A 19,852-nucleotide genomic window follows, 5' to 3' on the forward strand; every position below is an offset into this window, starting at 1 on the left:
CCTCTGCCCCTCCATAATGCTATAAGTGAGGTACATTTTATAGAAAGTCAAAATGACTTGCCAAGACCTCCCAATGAGTTTCTTGGCTAAGCATGGAATCAAATTTATCTAAAAGTAACACTTTCTCCACCTGCAGTGTACTGGCCTCTGGTCTAACTACAATATATTTGCTTAACCTTTTGCCCATGTATTACATTCACATTTCCTAATAATCACAATACTCAAGCAGCTAGCAGCAATTTTATGCCCACTTCTACTGTAAATTGCTCTTGCTAGTATGTAAGTGAATGATATATATACACTTGGACTTTCTCTGCAATCTGAATTGCGCCCAAGCAATTTCTCTATAATGTATTAATATGAAAAATATGCACTTAGATGTCAAGAGATTTTGGCTCTGGTCTGATAGAATATTCCCAAGTTACTGAGAACATAGGAAGAGCCCTGCTAGATCGGATGTCATAATTGGACAACTGGATACCGTTACAGCAAGGGTGGTCAATTTGTGACTTTCCAGATGTTTTTGGTAACAGCTCTCATCCATCAATCCTAGCCATCATAACCAATAGTGAAGGAATTCAAAAAACATCTGGATGGCCACACTTGTCTCTTCCTGCTTTAAAGTAATAACGATGAAACACAAAAACTATCACCAAGAATATAAACATCCTCTTTTACTGCTGATATCAGCATTCAGAGGTATCTGTCTCTTTGTCTGGAGGTTCTAATTGTGTATGATGGTGACTACCCACCAACAGACCTAAATACCATGGAATTGTTCAATAGGAACTTGACCTAAAATCACAAAGTATGCATTTAAAATGACAAATATCTAAAACCATATATGCTAATATCAGTATGTTGAAAGAAAAGCAACAGAAAAAGCAGCAGCTATATACAAACCAAACATTAGTATATGACCTCAAACACTGTACAGATATGTTTTAACCAGTGCCCCCAAAAAGCAAGTGTGAAGCACAAATGGAATTTTATAAGAAAAGACTTCCATAACTGGGGCATGACGCTAGGAAAGCCCTGGCACATTCAGTAGCCCTACAAGCAACACTATTCTGAGGCCTTCCACACAGCCATATAACCCATAATATCAAGGCAGAAAATCCCACAATATCTGCTTTTAACTGGGTTATCTGAACTGCCATATATTCCAGTGCAAAGCAGAAAATCTGGGAATTTAATCAACTATGTGGAAGGGGCCTGAGGCACCACAAACAGAGGTTCTCTGGCTGATTTCAAATTCCAGGTGAGTTGCCACTGGATTGGGTACTCCTTTAACTACCTGGAGGCCCATTCAGATAGTAACTTTATCCCTGAGGCTCCCGCATCAAAATGAAGGGTGGCCAAATGATGCCTTCAGTAAAAGAGGATTAATTCAAGACAAAGCAGGAAAACCCTGCTTTATCCCAAATTAATTAGATAGCCCATTAGACTCACACCTTTGTGAAAAGCCCAGATCTGATGGGCTATGGGCCATGTATGGACAGGCTCATGGGGAGTTCTAGAACTTTCCTGGGGCCTGTCCATACACCGATTGTGCATCTTCTGGGCTCCTGGAGCCCAGAGATGAAAGATGGCCCCCACCACCTTCCCAAGCGCCCCCCCCCCCCAAAAAAAAGCCTTTTAAAAAAGAAAATAACTAACCTGGCCAACATTTAAGAAATGTGATTGTGCTTGGGTTAAAGTGTTGCCTGGAACCATCCTGAGCCATTTAGGGCTTTGTACTTAAAGGCACCAGATCCCATCTGATCTTGGAAACTAAATATCGGCAGATCTGATTAGTAGCTGGATGGGAGCACGTACAAAGTACCATACGAGGTACTGTAGGCATTATTTTAAAGGAAGGAAATGGAAACCACCTTTGTGTATTCATTGCCTAAGAAAACCCTAGGAATTTCAGGAGGTCATCATAAGTCAAGAAGTGAATTGAAGGAACCTGCAGACACTATGTGCTGATGCCAAGGCTTTGAACTGAGCTTAGTGGCTCACTGGCAGATTGTCATAGAGATCTCAGAACGGGAATAAAATGCAAATTATCTGAGGCCAAGAACAGCTATAGCTGTCAAGGGAACCTCCGTTGCCATAGGTACTCCTTTCATTATAAGAGACTATGAAATAACCTTTATGAGATGTATTTAGACCACATAATAACATTTTTTTTAAAAATCCTTTGAACAAGTGTTACAATCTTTCAGTAAAAACATAAATACGTTTTACTGTGTAACTAGTCTGACAGCTGGCAACATGCAAGTTTTATATGATGGTTTCATAAGTGCCATAGCAGCTATTGCAACACCCCATCAAAGTGAAGCTTTCAAGACTGTTTCCCATTAGATTGCCTAGTGTGGCTGCTTACTGAAAATGCCTAAATTTCCTGAGGGTACCAGATCCCATCTGATCTTGGAAGTTAGCAAGGTTAGAACTTGGGTGGGAGTGAACAATTAATTCCAGGTCCTCTTAATCTCTTTGTCTATATTTCAGAGGAGAGAACTAGCAAAACCACTTCTGAGTATTTATTGTCTAAGAAAAAACTCTATGACATTCATGGAGTCACCATAAGTCAACAGGCAACTTAGAGGAACACTACTTACTGCCTAAATTTTATAGATTTCTAGGTGAATCAGGAAAATATATCTCAAATCGGTAGAGCTCTGGTGGTGTGGCAGATTAAACCACTGAGCTGCTGAACTTGCTGACCGAAAGGTTGGCAGTTCAAATTCGGGGAGCAGGGTGACCTTCCACTGTTAGCCCTAACTTCTCCCAACCTAACAGTTCAAAAACATTCAAAAGTGAGTACATCAATAGGTAAAAGCGCTCCATGCAGTCATGACAACTACATGACCTTGGAAGTGTTCACGGACAACGCCGGCATTTCGGCTTAGAAATGAAGATGAGCACCAACCCCCAGAGTCGGACACAACTAAACTTAATATCAGGGGAAAACCTTTACCTTTACTTTTATATCTCAAATCTCAAAATCTATTTCTGAAAGTAGATTCTTTGCTCCATTTCTCTTTGGTGGTGAATATACAGTAGAGTCTCACTTATCCAAGCTAAACAGGCCAGCAGAAGCTTGGATAAGCGAATATCTTGGATAATAAGGAGGGATTAAGGAAAAGCCTACTAAACATCAAATGAGGTTATGATTTTACAAATTAAGCACCAAAACTTCATGTTATACAACAAATCTGACAGAAAAAGTAGTTCAATACGCAGTAATGTTATGTTGTAATTACTGTATTTACGAATTTAGCATCAAAATATCACGATATATTGAAAACATTGACTACAAAAATGGCTTGGATTAGCCAGAGGCTTGGATAAGTGAGGCTTGGATAAGTGAGACTCTACTGTACCTATATTTGAAAATTAATATCACTGAATCAGCAGCCAATTAGTACCCAAAATTGGTTCACTCTGGAGTAATGCCACCAGTGCACGAATCTTTCTACCCCATTTCATGTTGCTATGCAGAAATGTCAAAAGGACTGAGGGCAACTTGTTGGGGTAAAAGGAAAAACATATCTCCCTCTCTCCAATTAAAGTTATTCTGTATGGATAATTTTATTTCCATTTCAACTACACTTAAAATGATGATCACATAAAGCCAGTATCAAACAATTTAGCCACAGATCATGCTCATCTACAGTATGTTCATCTCACATTCTAAAGAAACATAAAACTGGCCAACACATATTTTAGTGCCTCAAGTGTTAGTTTTGTTTCGGGGTATATTTAATTTGCTGTTTCCAAAAATGGCACCAATCCCCCCCCCCCCCCAATCAACTATAGTTTTTGTGATATGGAACATATGCCATCTACCAGTTGCTATCTGTTCACCTACAGAAAACATTGATAACTCAACCCCCCTCCTTTTTTTTCTTCCACACCCTTACCCCTTCACACCCCCTGTTGTGATGGAGTCTTCGAGTAGAGATCCTACTAGTTGTATTAGAAGAGGCAGGAAAACTACTTGTGAGCAAGACTCCGATGAGGAGCAACAAAGGAAGAGAATCCGGGAAATACTTATGGAGCCCACTGATGATGATACCTTTGAGGGCTTTGAAGGGGATTATGGGGCTGGGAGTCAGGAGGATGGGATGTCAGACTCTGGGAGTGAAGTGATGGAGTGGACTAAGGTTCAGGAGATCCAGGAGATTCTTGAGGAACCCACAAGCAGTGGTACATTTGAGGGATGGCACAGAGAAGATACAGATGGATCCTGGGGAATTATGGGTTTGGATAGAAGGTGGACTGGCTGGTGAGATCGTAGAAGGGCTGCAGCTGGAGGTGGGGCATTGGGCGTCTCCAGCTCTGATGAGGATTTGCAGCACCAAGGTTCAGCTGTGGATGGGGCGTTAGCTGGCTCAGGTTCTGAGGAGGACTTGTAAATAAAAGTTTGTTGCTAATGTGGCCTTGCAATCGGCAAGGTGTTTGTTGGGCGCTTTCGGAATCTCTGTTTCAGAAGACATGTTTGGAAGACTGCTTTGGGACGTAAGTGTTAACCTGGGTTTTTAGTGGCAACGGGGGCTGGCATTGTGTGGGTTCGCGCTGGATTGTCCTGTGTTGGTTTTATGCATTATCTGCCGGCTTGCCTCCGTCGCTTTGGCTCTTTGTGTTTACCTTGGACTGGAATTCGGTGACTGTGACTTCTCCCTGACGACTTGGACTGGAATTCGGTGACTGTGACTTCTCCCTGACGACTTGGACTGGAACTCGATGCCTATGACTTCTTCCTAACAATGCGGACTGGATGTGGCGGCTGTGACTTCTCCTTTACGATGCGGAGCTTTAACTACGTTTTGGGGCATTGTGTGGCCGTTGATCACTGTGGGTAATTGCTGGTAGCTTTCCTGTGTTTGTTTAGCTCCAACCAGCAGGTGGAGCGAGTTCCCAGCCTTTTCAACTAAATTTGTTTTAATCTGGATTATTTCCAGGGATAATCCAGATTATATCCTGAGTTTGGGTTTTTCCAGTTCTTTTTGGACATTGTTACTTCACACTGAAGAGAAAGTGTTTTGAGCCCTTTTTTGGTTGCTTCTTAGTTTATTGCAAAAAACAACACAAAAGAGCCTGAGTTATTTATATTGGCTGGCGTCTGACTTGTAACACCCCCCCTCCCCCTCTTCCTCCCCTGCCCCTTTTTTCTTTTTTAAAAACTACTTAATAGCGACTTCTACTTCTTACTTTCTATCACTTTTTCCTCAATCTTGTTTTTCACTGGTAAAGAAAATTCAATAAAGATTTTTTTAAAAAAAATAAAATTAAGAAAACCATGATAACTATATCTAAGAAACTAAAGCTAATGCAGTCTATCCAATGCAATTTTCTGAATCAGTGCTCCTAAAACCCCAGGAACAGGTCTAAAAACCAGACCCCATGAAAAATATGGTGGGCCATATAACGAACATTTATAGCATGACTCTGCTATATTTGAAACCATATTCTATATTGTACTGAAAACAGGACTGCAGCCATATTTCTTTCTACAAGCAGTTCACAGAAAAATATAATAATCACAAACAGTAGAACTAGGAAAGGACAAATATAAATCCAATAGCCACTTTTTTTAAAAAAATGTATAATTAGGATTTTTGTTATTTTAAAAAATCTACAGTTTATGGATAGTTTTCTACCTCAAAAATGTCCAATCTTTTATCCACTAACAATGATTTAGTTTTTTTCATGCTATTTGCTACCAAATCACCCCACAGAATTATTCCTCTGATTTATGACCCACTTTGCTTAATCTATTTTTAATTTGTGTTACATTCCTCTCTAGGATGAGCACTTGTGTTGCCAGGAGAGGAGACTTATTTTATATTCCCAGACCCAAGATTTCTCTCTCAGGCCATTAAAAATGTGACATACAGCAATAAAAAATTACACATCCCACAAATCAACCAAATTATTGTTCTGTCACCCATGTTTAGGCAAAGACAGTTTCTGATTAACATTTCTTCACATTAGCAGTTAAATGAAATTTTGCAGCTATTCCAATTTTTTGTTCTTCTTAAAATCTTTTGCAGTAAGGAAGAAAATGGAAAAGGGCATGGAAAAGGCAGAAGACCTAAAACTGAAAATGACTTTTGACTTATACATATATGAAAGCAGAAACAAAAACACACAGCAAAGCAATAATCACCCCTCACATTGGTTTTATATGAACCAATATATTACATTTCTGTTTCATTAAAGAAAAAAAATCACCCTATGAAATGGCAACCAGCAAATGATCATATTGTGAACATGTATGATTGTTACCCTCGCACTGGAATGTCCATGTTTCTTGCAGATTTCACAACATTCTCAAATCTTTCCATGCTTTCTTCTATGGAGCAATTAATATTCTTTTTGCTGAAAGCTTCAGATGCTGCACCAAAGACCGACACTTCATTAGCCCCAGCAGCAATCTAAAATAGAAGATAAATTCTTTCAAAAAAGAAAAAAAATCCTTCTCAGTAAATCCTTTCCCACAGGAATCACCCACCATTTGAAGTATTAGTGACCAAAAGACCATCATTCCAAGCTTAGTCAGATACATATCAAAATAAATCTAGCCTGAACTAAACTGAGGCTGTCAAACTTTGGTCATATCCTGAGATGGGATAACTCACTAGAATAGACAGCAATCCCTGGTAAGGCAGACAACAACTATGAGCAACTAAGGTTAAATTTATAGATACATAAAGCAAGCACTATACCTACAGCAGAATGGAAACCATGAAGATTAGGTGTAAGTACTGGATACTGGACTCCGGGATAGCGCTGTATTCTTCCCATGACTTCTGTGTGATCTGCCATCTTAAAGACAAAGTGTAGTAGCTTAATTTTCTCAAGGTCTTAACAACAATATCAAAAACGAACCTGATGGTTGTAGACAAATACATTTACTGCCAGCCCTCCATGCCTACAAATTTTGTATCTCGGGATCATGGCTTAAAAACATTTTTATAATCCACAAAAGCAAACCTTGATTTTGTTCATAAGGGACAGCATTATACCACACCCTTGTATATAATAGGTCTTGAGTATCTGGTGATTCATGTATTCATTTTGGGGGGAGGGGTCCCTAGAACCAAATCCCTGCAGATACCAAGAGCCCACTGTAAAAAGGCACTTTTAAAAATTTACTTACAGATATCAACAAGACAAAATATGCACCAGAAATTATTATCCATTCAGTTAATTACCCATTCTTCTCTAACTACTTAGCTTCTGGTAACAAAGACACAAATGGTGCTTCTGTCTTCCAATGCACATACTTTATTAGAAAGATGTAGAATAAATGCAGAGCCTGACATATTCAAGGAGATTTAGGTTAGCTGGAATTAAATCCAAATACAAAACTTCATTAATATGATGAAAAAACATGTATCTCACTTTTTTGTGAGTCCTTTAGAAAGTGAGGCTGTATGTATGTAATTTAATTTGTTTTTATATCTGCATGTTATGATGATACTGTTTTTAGTTATTTATACTGGTTTTAACTTGTCACATTTTGTTTCTGTTTTGGCCCTTTGTTAGCTGCCCCAAGTCCCTTCGGGGAGATGGTGGTGGGATAGAAAAATAAATTATTATTATTATTATTATTATTATTATTATTATTATTATTATTATGTACAATGACCACCTAAATCATTTCAGAATTCATATTTGCATTTACAATATTTGGAAATAAGCAAGTAATAAAATATCAAATTCCTATTTCTGAGTATTTTGGCGGGGTTAATATTAAATTTTATACAAATAACAAAAAGAAAATGTATTTTGTGCTTGGTTATCTATACTCAATTACAAAATATAAAGTGTAAGCTCACAAAATTTCAGCATATTTGAACCAAAAGAGCGCTGTCACAAAGGTAGCTAATATTAAAGTTGTGATGTCCCCTAGCCCTCTGGGTCCTGACCCTGGCGCCATTATGGATCACAGCGATGAAGACATGGGATTTCTGCCGCTTCAGCAAGAAGTTGTTCCTGTCCAGATGCCTTTTGTTGACAATTCTAGCTCGGAGCTCATTAAACAGGACCTTGAACAGACACTTATTCCCAGCACCTCTCCCCCCTTTGTGAGAAGGGAGTTTTTGGAAGCTGGCCGTTTAGAAAAATCGCAAACACGAAGAAGCGCCAGATTAGCGGCCAGAGAGGGGGTTAATTAGCTCGTTTTCCCTGAGAATTCTCAGGGAGGATCGCATCTGGACGAAGATGTTGTTTCAGTTCTTTCCCTTGGGAAAAGGAGCTTTGGACACCTGCTTTGTAGGAAGAATTGAAGTTCTTTAAAAGTTCCCCGCACTGACTAATCCGTGCGGAGTCAACAAGTCAGTTCGAAGGATTAACTTCGGTTCCAGCCAAGTGTGGACTGCGTTAGGTCCGCTAACTTCCAGTTTCATTGTGTCTTGCCTTGCCGTGTTTCTTGTCCTGTTTCACCGTGTTTCCAGCCTTGCATCTTCGTGTCAAGTATCCAGTCTTGTCTTCAATCCTTTGCCTTGGACTTACTTTGACTCTAGAAAAATCTTAGACGTTTTTCTCCACTCAAACTGCTTGGAAGTTTGAGTGTGTTTCGGTTTGGATTATAACTTTGAACTCTAATATTATATACTGGACAATATTCTATTGGAATATATTTGACCTTCTCTGAAAGGTCTATTACTGAACTATTTACTCTGCTTATTTTTGTTCTAAAATATTAATCCCTTAATAAAGATATTAGACTGTTATTGGCCTCCGTGTATTGGTTCCCAGTGCTCTAGCTGCCAGGGCGTGACAAAAGTGGCTATTTATTTCAAAAGTAGTAGTGGAAACCATACAGATCAGGGGGCACATGTGACTCCCAAAATCTGTCTTTGTCAATACAGGTTGAGCATCATTTATCAGAAATGCTTGGGAGAAGAAGTGTTCCTTGTTGTTAATTTTTTTGGATCCTTTATTTCATACACACCTTCTATATGTTGCCTGGAGGAAGCTGTATACACAATAGTATACAAAATTGTATACAGAATCTGAACCCATTGCCCCGGTGGCATAATGGGTTAAACCCTTGTGCCAGCAGGATTGCCAACCAAAAGGTCGACAGTTCAAATCCGGGGAGCAGGGTGAGCTCCCGTCTATCAGCTCCAGCTTCCCATGCGGGAACATGAGAGAAGCCTCCCACAGGATGGTCAAACATCCGGGCATCCCCTGGACAATGTCCTTGCAGACAACCAATTCTCTCATATCAGAAGCAACTTGCAGTTTCTCAAGTCGTTCCTGACACACACAAAAATATTTTTAATAATTGTGTGCATGAAACAAAGTTTGGGTACTATCTAGCCAGCCATGTGGATGATTTTGGATTTAGAGTATTTTGGATTTTAGCATTCCAAAAAAGGGATGTTTAACCTATATAACAATAGCAAACACCCACATCTGTACTATTAAATTACCTTTCAGCCTTTCTTTTTATAAATGGTACTCAGCATGGCTATCCTAATAAAATTTAAATAAAACAAGCATAATTTAAATATTAAAACAGATTTACAACAATTAAAAACCTACAAATAAAAAAAGAAGTAACATCTCTCAGCCAGTTAAAAATTTTCCTTAAATACCAAAAACTAAATGCATTTTTAAAATATTTTTGTTGTTGTTGCTGTCATTTACTTATATAGTACCATCAAATTGGCAAGGAACTTGAAAACACTCCAAAAACAGTAGCTCCTGCCAAAGCTGTTCAATCTAAAATCTATGTGTATATGCATAGATGCACAAAGGGAAGGGCGAATAACAAAAAATGAACAAAAACCCTGTAAAATGTAACTATAAAACAAAACATCTCAATAACATGCAAAAACCCAACAAAACCCAATTTAATACAAAACAAACTGACCAATACATGAAATCAAAATATACAAGACTACAAAAACCACATCAAACTACAATTCCAGTAGCTTTTAAAGACAAGAAACATGATATTTAAAAAAAAACTAGGCAAGGAGCAGTTGCAAATGTTCATGGAGATAATATTATTATTAGAATTAATATTTTAAAATTATTCTAAATGCTTTGTTACTGTTATTGTTATTATATAGTGGATACATGTTGGGTAGAATGGCATCTATTTACATACCAAAAATTTGAAATAATACATCTATTTACTGTTTGTTGGCTCCTACAATTCCAAAACCTTTAATCTCTTAATGAAACAAAAAGTGTCATCCTTGTTTACTACCGTATGTTACAGAAAGTTTAGAAACTCAGTAACACAATGCTAAACTAATATTGTAGGAGTACATGTTCTTAACCAACAAAACCCAACTGAAAATATAATTAGCAGCTAAACAGAAAGCACCGTTCAAACCCTGTGGAAGTTAATCGTTGTAAAATAAGCTTGTATAATGTAGTTGTCTCCTCAATTGTTTTATTTTTGTAAACAGAGTCTTACTTTAACATGTAGTTTAACAGTTCTGCAATTAACCTTCAAAGTGCAATAAGATACTCAAGCAATAAGCATTTCAATGGCACCCATTTATCATTCTTGGCGATTTCAATTATAGGTGTGGGATCCTGTTTTATATGGCACCTTGCTACTGCAGAACATTTTACTTCTGGCTGTTTTTAGACAGAAAACCTGTGCCAAACAAAACATTAGTAGGGAAATGGTAAAAGAGCTTTAAAATACTTTTTTTTAAACAAGAGGAGGGGGGAGGAGAGACAACTGGCCACATTATTCCCATGACTTAAGAAAATAAAGCAAGGAGCACTAAGAAGACATAATCAAGACTTCAGTCCATTTCTAAGTAACATGGCCTTAGCATATAAACAGTATTTAATCTAAACATCAACTAATGACCCTAAAACAAAACATTCAGACTCGAAATGTGAATAAAAAGGGATTGTTCACGTTTTCCCCATATCAGACAAGCAGGCCAAATTTGTTACCCAAAAAGCTTCACGGGAAAAGAGAGGATCAAAAACACATTTCCTTCTTTTTAAGGGGTCTGTGTGTGAAAAAAATGGTATATGATTGGTTAAGATGTTCAGTATTGCTAGAAGACAATGTTTTAGGTATTGTAACTTCTAAATACAATAGAGTCTTGCTTATCCAACCTTCATTCATCCAACGTTCTGTATTATCCAACACAGTCTGCCTTCACAGGACTGAACTTTTTTATAGATTTAACTTCTGACAATGTTGTTACTATACATTCATTTTATGCAAAATGCAACTCTATCTTTATTTGCAGTCAATTTTTTAGTAGTCAATGTTTCTGTAGTCAATGTTTTCAACACATTGTAATGTTTTGGCGCTAAATTCGTAAATACAGCAATTACTACATAATGTTACCATGTATTGAACTGCTTTTTCTGTCGATTTGTTGTAAAACATAATGGTTTTGGTACTTAATTGGTAAAATCATAATGTAATTTGACATTTAAAGTGTTCCCTCACTTATCGCGGGGGTTACATTCCAGGACCACCTGCGAAAAGTGAAAATCCACGAAATAGGGATGCTATATTTGGACGCTATATTGGGACGCTCCAGCTGCTGCTGTCTTGTGAGGCAAAAATAAAGCTGCTTCAGCCTCCTTTTATCTCCTGTTGGCTTCTCCTTCCTTCTTTAGGCTTCTCCTTAAGGAGGAAGTAGAAAGAGGGATTTATAATATCATTTTATGATTTATAATATGATTTTAGTGTTTATTTAAAAACAGTGAAACAGCAAGTCCGCGAAAAGCGAACCGCAAAGTAGTGAGGGAACATTGTATAGGCTTTTCTTTAATCCCTCCTTATTATCCAACATTTTTGCTTATCCAATGTTCTGCCAGGCCGTTTATGTAGGATAAGTGAGACTCTACTTTATTACAATATGTGCACATTCGGCTGCAACATATTTTCATTATCAAGTTCTAATAAAACATGGGACATATAAGTCAACTGATGCTAGATTTGATGTATCCCCCTCCTTTCTACAGGCCAGACTACACATTACAACAGTGAATGCATCTTTACCTTGTTCTCAAAGAATAATACGTAATAGGACAGAATGTATAATCTGTGTTGAGGGTCATGGTTGATGAGTGCTGTTTTAATTGAGTTTTAAGTTGTTGTTTTACCTATATGTTTTATTCAACTGTATTTTTAAATTGTGTTTATTTTATGTTCTTTTGGCACTTTGTGCCATGTGTAAGTCACCCAAGTCCCTTCAGGGAGATGGTGGCAAAGTACAAGAATTAAGTTGTTGTTGTTGTTGTTGTTGTTGTTGTTGTTGTTGTTGTTGTTTTATTGTAATGCACAGCAAACAAAATAGACATGCTGGATTTCATATCACAAAATCACAAGTTGAACACCTCCCAAGCATTTAGGACTGTGTGATGTATTTTCGGATGATGCGTGCAGATCCCAGTAGGGTGGCCTTTTGCAGTTGACAGATCGTTTTTGTCAATGTCTATTGTTTCCAAATGCCAGCTGAGATCTTTGGGCATGTCACCCAGTGTGCCCTTATTATTATTATTATTATTATTATTATTATTATTATTATTATTATTATTATGAAAGGGTTTACTAGGCTAACTCTAGACCTGTCCAAATAATACTTGGAGCTATTGTTAATTTTACTTACCTGAGGTACCCATTTTGAAGAAACAAAACTAGTCACTTCTATCACAGGCAGGCCTGTTTTGGAAAGTCGGTTGATGAATTCAATTTTGACATCTGTAGGCACTATAGCCTGTAAAGAAGGGGGAAAATCTATTTATATATCATCCATCTTCTTGTGCAAAGATAATTTGAACTCTTGCCTTAGGTTCCTTAACAATGTAGAATAAAATTTAAATTACTTGTTTTATTTTGAGACACCGTGGCTGCATGCTTTGCTCTTAGGCAAAGGAAAACTGAGAGCACAGACAAACAAACAGAGACAACAAAGTTGCAGGTGTCATACCCAACTGAAGACCCTTCCAGAAGCCTGCAAAAACTGTCCAATGCAATCTATGTATATCAATGTAACAGGGGCCGGGCTGTGGCGCAGCTAGCTAGTAACCAGCTGCTATAAATCACTACTGACCGAGAGGTCATGAGTTCAAAGCCCGGGTCGGGTTAAGCCTCCAACCATAAATAAAAAAAAAGCCCCGGCTTGCTGTTGACTTAGCAGCCCCGAAAGACAGTTGAATCTGTCAATTAGGGAAATTTAGGGACGCTTTATGCGGGAGGCTAATTTAACTAATCTACAACACCATAAAACTGCTCACGAGGAAAAGAAGAGGAAGAACAGCCACCAATGGACGGTGAAGCAACAGCTCCCCCTGTGGCCGGAAATCGTGAAGCTGGAAGATGTTAAAAAAAATGCCTCTGTGTCTGTCTAAAACTGAATGTTGTTTGTCTATTGGCATTGAATGTTTGCCATATATGTGTCCATTGTAATCCGCCCTGAGTCCCCTTCGGGGTGAGAAGGACGGAATATAAATACTGTAAATAAATAAATAAATAATAAACAGATATGAAATATTTTATCTGACTACTATAATCATTTGCATTCTGGCTTACAGGTGAATAGAAAGAAAACAAAAGAAAGGGGCCTTTGCACCATCCTGTGTATCATGTCATTTGTGTTGTTTAAGCAAAAAGAAAAGTGTCATTATTGGAACAGTCACTTTCTTTCACCCATTGCTGCAATTGCGCTTTGATGCCACTTTGTTGAAGTGAATTCCCTCAATTCACACAGCCTCCGTTTCTACACATATTCACTCTACAATGTTCCCTTGCTACTTCGTGGTTCACTTTTCACTCCCTCACTGTTTCGCGGGTTTTCAATAAATATTAATAAAACCATTTATAGCTATATTTTCGCTGTTTCGTGGGTTTTTTGTGGTGTGCCAAGGGTTTTGGAAGGGGGGGAAGGGAGAAATAAAGGGAGAGGGGCCAGGTAGGGAAGGGTTGGAAATTTAAAAAGGGTTATTTAGCTTCCATTCTTCTTCTCTGCCAGTGTATTGTATATTGTAATGGCTAAAATAAAATACAAATAGTAAAATAATGTATCAATATTAAAATAAATATAATGTCCCAACTTTGCGGATCTTCACTTATTGCAGGTGGTCCTGGAACGGAACCCCCGCGAAAAGTGAGAGAACACTGTACTTGATTTTGTGTGTGTGTGTGTGTGTGTCATAAGCGACTTGAGAAACTGCAAGTTGCTTCTGGTGAGAGAGAATTGGCCGTCTGTAAGGATGTTGACCAGGGGATGCCCCGGATGTTTTGATGTTTTACCATTTTTGTGGGAGGCTTCCCTTGTGTCCCCACACGTGGAGCTGGAGCTGACAGAGGGAGCTCTCCCCGGATTCGAACTGGCAACCTTCAGGTCAGTAACCCAACCTTCAAGAACTGTTTTATCTCCTTGTTTTTAACATGTGATGTATGTATTGATTGTATGACTGCTTTTCATGTTTGATTTTACAATGTGTAATTTGTCACTGTTTTTATTATTGTTGTGAGCCGCCCCGAGTCCCCTCGGGGAGATGGGGCGGGATATAAGAATAAATTTATATTTATATATTATTATAAGTCAGCAGTTTTGTCAGCACAAGGGTTTAATCCACTGTGCCACTGGTGGCTCCAACCCTACTTGATGAATACGCTCTTTCCCCTCAATAATTTTTTTTCCTGCAATGGTGCAGTCCATGCCTATCTTCAATAATGGAGGGTGTCATATCAAAAAATAAAGGCAGACATTTCCTTCCTGAGGTTTTGATTAATATGGCACTCTCCCTTCATTCCAGCAATGTAGCATGCACCTTTAGATTACCTTCTCATTTTGCAATCCATCTCTTGGACCAACTTCTACAATTTTAACAAATTCAGGAAATCCGCTTGTGAGCAATTCCTGAAACATAAAATGAAATATGTGTTAATACATACAAGATCAGACTTTAGTTTTCAGTTGGGGGTTGCACAAAGGTGACTTTCAGTACTCAGGACCAGTCGAAGAATGTGAAAGCTGTAACAGATACCAGCAACTCATGCCTTTGAATTTATGCAGAAATAACTTTTGGGGGGTTGTTGTGTGTTTTCCAGGCTGTATGGCCATGTTCCAGAAGTTTTCTCGCCTGACGTTTCGCCCACATCTATGGCAGACATCCTTAGAGGTTGTGAGGTATATGCCTCACAACCACTAAGGATGCCTGCATAGATGTGAGCAAAACATCAGGAGAGAATATTTCTGGAACATGGCCATACAGCCTGGAAAATACACAAGAAACCTGTGATTCCGGCCATGAAAGCCTTCGACAACACAATAATTTTTTTATTTACATGGAAAAACTACCATATATCCCTAGAGAATTAGGATTTTAAAAACCAGACATTTCAAAACACAGAGTATTTGTTTAAGAAATATACATTCCTAGCACCACCCTTTTGAGGAATTTAAAATTGTTATTCCAACATTTGTTGTTGTTTATTCGTTCAGTCACTTCTGACTCTTCATGACCTTATGGACCAGCCCACGCCAGAGCTCCCTGTTGGCCATCGCCAGCCCCAGTTCCTTCAAGGTCAAGCCAATCACTTCAAGGATACCATCCATTCCGACATTAAACCAACAGATTAAATTGTATTGCAAAATAAAATCTATACAATTAAGATATTTCATCATTTTTGTAAAACATTTTCTTCAAAAACAACTTAGGGATACTATGCACCTGGATCAGCAACCTTGAGCCTCTGAAGCAAAACTCCAATGACTTTTAAAGGAGTAAGAGGCCATCATCCTTCACCTATTCTGATCAATGCATAGAAGTAAATGAATATGGGCCTCCTTTCCATTGCCTCAGTCAGGGAGATGGTCACATCAGCTGAAATCAGACTGGGGCACCAAACCATGGGATCTATCCACTTCTTGTTGATCACCCTGTTATGATCTCAGGAGACATGATCAGTGAGGCAGCAATAACAGCAACACAAAGACAAAGACACAGACCAGCGAGGCAACTGTGCTTTCAGCCCAACTGGACCAGTTGGAGTTATTGCTTGGCATGGCTCCAGGTTCAGCAAGTGCCTGTAAACATCCTCATTTTGGATCGTTCTGGATCCCAAGCCATAATGATTTTGGATTAGTCCGCCAGTGTAGATGTGGCCAGAGGTTCGCTTTTCATTTTAGTACTGCATAACTCAACATGCAGGGTGGGTCTTTACATTTTTGCAGTCTTTATGCACACATACTGGCATGCATGTTACTTGCTGCAAACTGATACACACATTTAATAAAGTCCACTGAAGTAACATCCTTTAAAGTAGTTCTGAAAAAAAATCCAGTAGATTTACTATTCATTTATGTGAACACTCGAATGGGAAACAGCTGTCCAACATCTCTAATCATACGCAACATCTGGCACACTAAGCCTTCCTTGGACAACGCTTGGCCCACACTTGCTGAGAGAATACAAACCTATCTCGATGTGAAAGCAAAAGTTTCACATCTGCTGTATAATCGGTCTTTCCCATCCCCACTTTTGAAAGCACTTTTATTATAAATGGAAGAAGTCCTCATACTGAGCTTATATTTAAGATTTTCCATGATGATCAAATAATTGCTTGCACAAGACAAGTTCTACATTCATGACAGAAAGGCATCTGTGAGAGAAACAAAAGGATCTAAAATGTGCTAAATATATCATGCCTGGAATAGAATGCATTCAAAATGTAGACTAAACTTTTATTATCATAATACTTTTTAGCAGTAAAAGCCAAATCTTGTAACAGTAAGATGTTCTGCAGCACACACCCAAAACCCTACATGGACACAATAAATTAGAACACATCTTATTATATATGTAATTATGAGTCATCTTTTCTGATATTTTACTTACTTACAGTTAGAAATGGTCTTGGAGCCCCCAATGCCACAGCGAGTTAAATCGCTGAGCTGCTGAACTTGCTGACCAAAAGGTCGACGATTCGAATCTGGGTAGCGGGGTGAGCTCCCGCTGTTAGCCACAGCTTCTGCCAACCTAGCAGTTCAAAAACGTGCAAAGGTAACGGTGCTCCATGCAGTCATGCCGGCCACATGGCCTAGGAGGCGTCTACGGACAACGCCAGCTCTTTGACTTAGAAATGGAGATGAGCACCAATCCCCAGAGTTGGACACAACTAGACCTAATGTCAGAGGAAAACCTTTCACTTTACCTTTACCTTTACCTTTAGAAATGGTTTTGTTTCGTTTTTTATTGACACTGAAATAATCTATAGAACTTTCCTGCCTTCCGCTGTATATGTACCAAACGACACACTGGGACCAATGAAGGATTTTTATTTTTAAGTACTTATAACTACTATGAGGAAGGAGGCAGATAAAGCCAAGAAGATTTAAATGATTTAAAATTAAACTTAAGTAAAATGTATTAAATTAAAAAAACATAGAAGTACAGTTACAATGCTTTACTTTTGTAGAAGGGAATTGAAAGGGGCACCTCCTGTTCCTTTACTGCAAGCAGAAAAATGTTTTCAGACAATTTTGTTCCATTGCAATTTCCATTATTGTCTTAAGCTGCCCAATATGAGAGTAGTCTGTCAGTAAATCACATGTATTGTATAGCGATTGTAGACACACCTTCCTCAGTCTGGAACTCAGCACATGTTTGGTTTCTATGATGTAAAGTAAAGGTAAAAGTTTCCCCTTGATAGTCGTGTAGGGCTCTAGTGGGTGGTGCTCATCTCAATTTAGAAGAGCAGCCAAAGAGCCGGAATTGTCCAGAGACACTGCCAAGGTGATGTGGCCAGCATGACTGCATGGAGCACCGTTACCTTCTCGCCAGAGCAATACCTATTGATCTATTCACATTGCATGTGTTTAAACTGCTAGGTTGGCAAAAGCTGGCACTAACACCTGAACATCAGGAAGAACTTTCTCACTGTGAGAGCTGTTCGGCAGTGGAACTCTGTGTCCCAGACTGTGGTGGAGGCTCCTTCTTTGGAGGCTTTTAAGTAGAGGCTGGATGGCCATCTGTCGGGGGTGCTTTGAATGCGATTTCCTGCTTCTTGGCAGGGGGTTGGACTGGATGGCCCATGAGATCTCTTCCAACTCTACTATTCTATGATTCTAACAGCGGGAGCTCACCCCACTCACCAGATTCGAACCGTCGACCTTTCGGTCAGCAAGTTCAGCTCAGTGTTTAACCCACTGCGCCATCAGGGCTCCATATGATGATGATGGTGGTGGTGGTGGTGGTGATGATGATGATGATGCAGTGTTGAATCCATCCTGGGTTTTATTCTGAACTTTCAATGAGCTACCTATGGTACTAAACACAATACCTCTTAGAAATTCTGCAACTTGAAGAGCAAACTTTATAATTCCAAATAAAAAGCAGAATAGATTCACTAGCCCCAGCCAAAATGGTGTTTACTACAATAACTTCAATCATCTGTGTTCATTATGTTGTCTGAAGCTGATGGGAGCTGTAATCCAAACGTTCTGGACAGCACCAGATTAGGGACTGCTGCTGCTGACAATACTGAACAAGGCAACTTAGTATGAAGAGATTTCTTATATTCTTATGTAGTATTTCCAATATTTACTTTTGCTAGATCAAATGTAAAACTAAGCACTATTTACAATCATGCTTAGTACTACATTTGATCCAGCCAAAGTAACTGCCTGATCTTTAAAAGTAAGGAGTTAGATATTAACTCTGTGAATTAGTAACACTAAGAATAAACTGTGTTGGAATATGATCAAGGAAACTTTTAAAATAAAAAATATAAAAGCCTGAAGCATTTTCCATTTATCAGGTATTGCTAAAGAAGAACAAATAATATTTTAAAAAAACAGCCTTGCAACCATAAGTTATGTGATTTTGTCTGCCAAGTATCTTCATGGAAACATTCCATTTCAGACCCACAGGTTCTAAATTGATGAAAACAGGGTTTTATAACAGGCCACTAACCCTTAATCATAGAATTACAGAGCTCTTTAACTTACCCCAAGCATAAGCAAATCAAGCAAATAAGCCTGGCATACACACATAGTGCTAATAACTTCCTGGCATGCGGCATCAGGAATTCAAAGGCATAAGCAAAAAACCTATCATTCTCCTGATTGTGGGAATGCAACCCTCCTTGATACCCAACCTATAATCAAAGACAATCAGGCAACGAAGAGATCCCTGTGACCTTGTGGATGTTAACCTCACCAACAATGCAGGCAAAAATAACAATCCCAGAAATATATGGGCATGTAGATCATGATGATTGCTGTCAACTAGCTATATGACACTACACACAACATACCACAAAAAGAGTCCTAGAATCACAGAATAAAGACCTAGAAAAGATGACATGGGTCATCCAATCCAACCCTTTGACATGTAGGAAAAGCACGATCAAAGTACCCCTGACAGATAGTCATCTAGCCTATGCTTAAAAGCCTCCAAAGATGAAGCTTCCACCACACTCCAAGGCAGAAAGTTCCACTGCTGAACAGCTCTTACAGTCAGTAAGTTATTCCTAATGTTTAACTGGAATAGCCTTTCTTGTAATTTGAACCCATTGCTCTGAGTCCTAATCTCTAGCACAGGTACACTGAATTTCAATAAGGTCTTCATCCCCTGGCACGTCAATTTTTTCAAGTTCCTTTAAAAAGATTTTACAGATTTTTTGCAGAACTGCTATGATTCCTTTGCACAGTTTTGGGACCACTGACCTAGAGGACAGGCCACTCATGAACACAGAAGACCTCAGTGGTTTAACTCAGGATTTGCATGAAGTATCACGTTCATCCCCTGTTCGTTCACCCACGAACAGCTAGGGAATAGCTCCACCTACCGAAAACCATGTAGAACATGACACTTTTTCTCTGATAACAGGAGAGGCTCA

The 19,852-nt window shown here is 38.7% G+C and overlaps 1 protein-coding gene across 4 annotated transcripts in view; it reads right to left on the reverse strand.

Moving 5' to 3' along the window:
* Positions 1–19,852, reverse strand: part of hmgcll1 (3-hydroxy-3-methylglutaryl-CoA lyase like 1) — a 105,209-nt gene that overhangs the window by 74,485 nt on the left and 10,872 nt on the right. For all 4 annotated transcript variants that reach the window (XM_062983179.1, XM_062983187.1, XM_062983168.1 and 1 more), the window contains exons 2-5: positions 14,790–14,867; positions 12,612–12,719; positions 6,724–6,819; positions 6,280–6,428 (exon numbers count right to left, since the gene is read on the reverse strand). In XM_062983179.1, coding sequence (XP_062839249.1) covers positions 6,280–6,428; positions 6,724–6,819; positions 12,612–12,719; positions 14,790–14,867 — 431 coding nt within the window. The remainder of the gene's footprint in view (positions 1–6,279; positions 6,429–6,723; positions 6,820–12,611; positions 12,720–14,789; positions 14,868–19,852) is intronic.

Source organism: Anolis carolinensis, chromosome 1, assembly GCF_035594765.1.
Source record: "Anolis carolinensis isolate JA03-04 chromosome 1, rAnoCar3.1.pri, whole genome shotgun sequence".
NCBI lineage: Eukaryota > Metazoa > Chordata > Lepidosauria > Squamata > Dactyloidae > Anolis > Anolis carolinensis.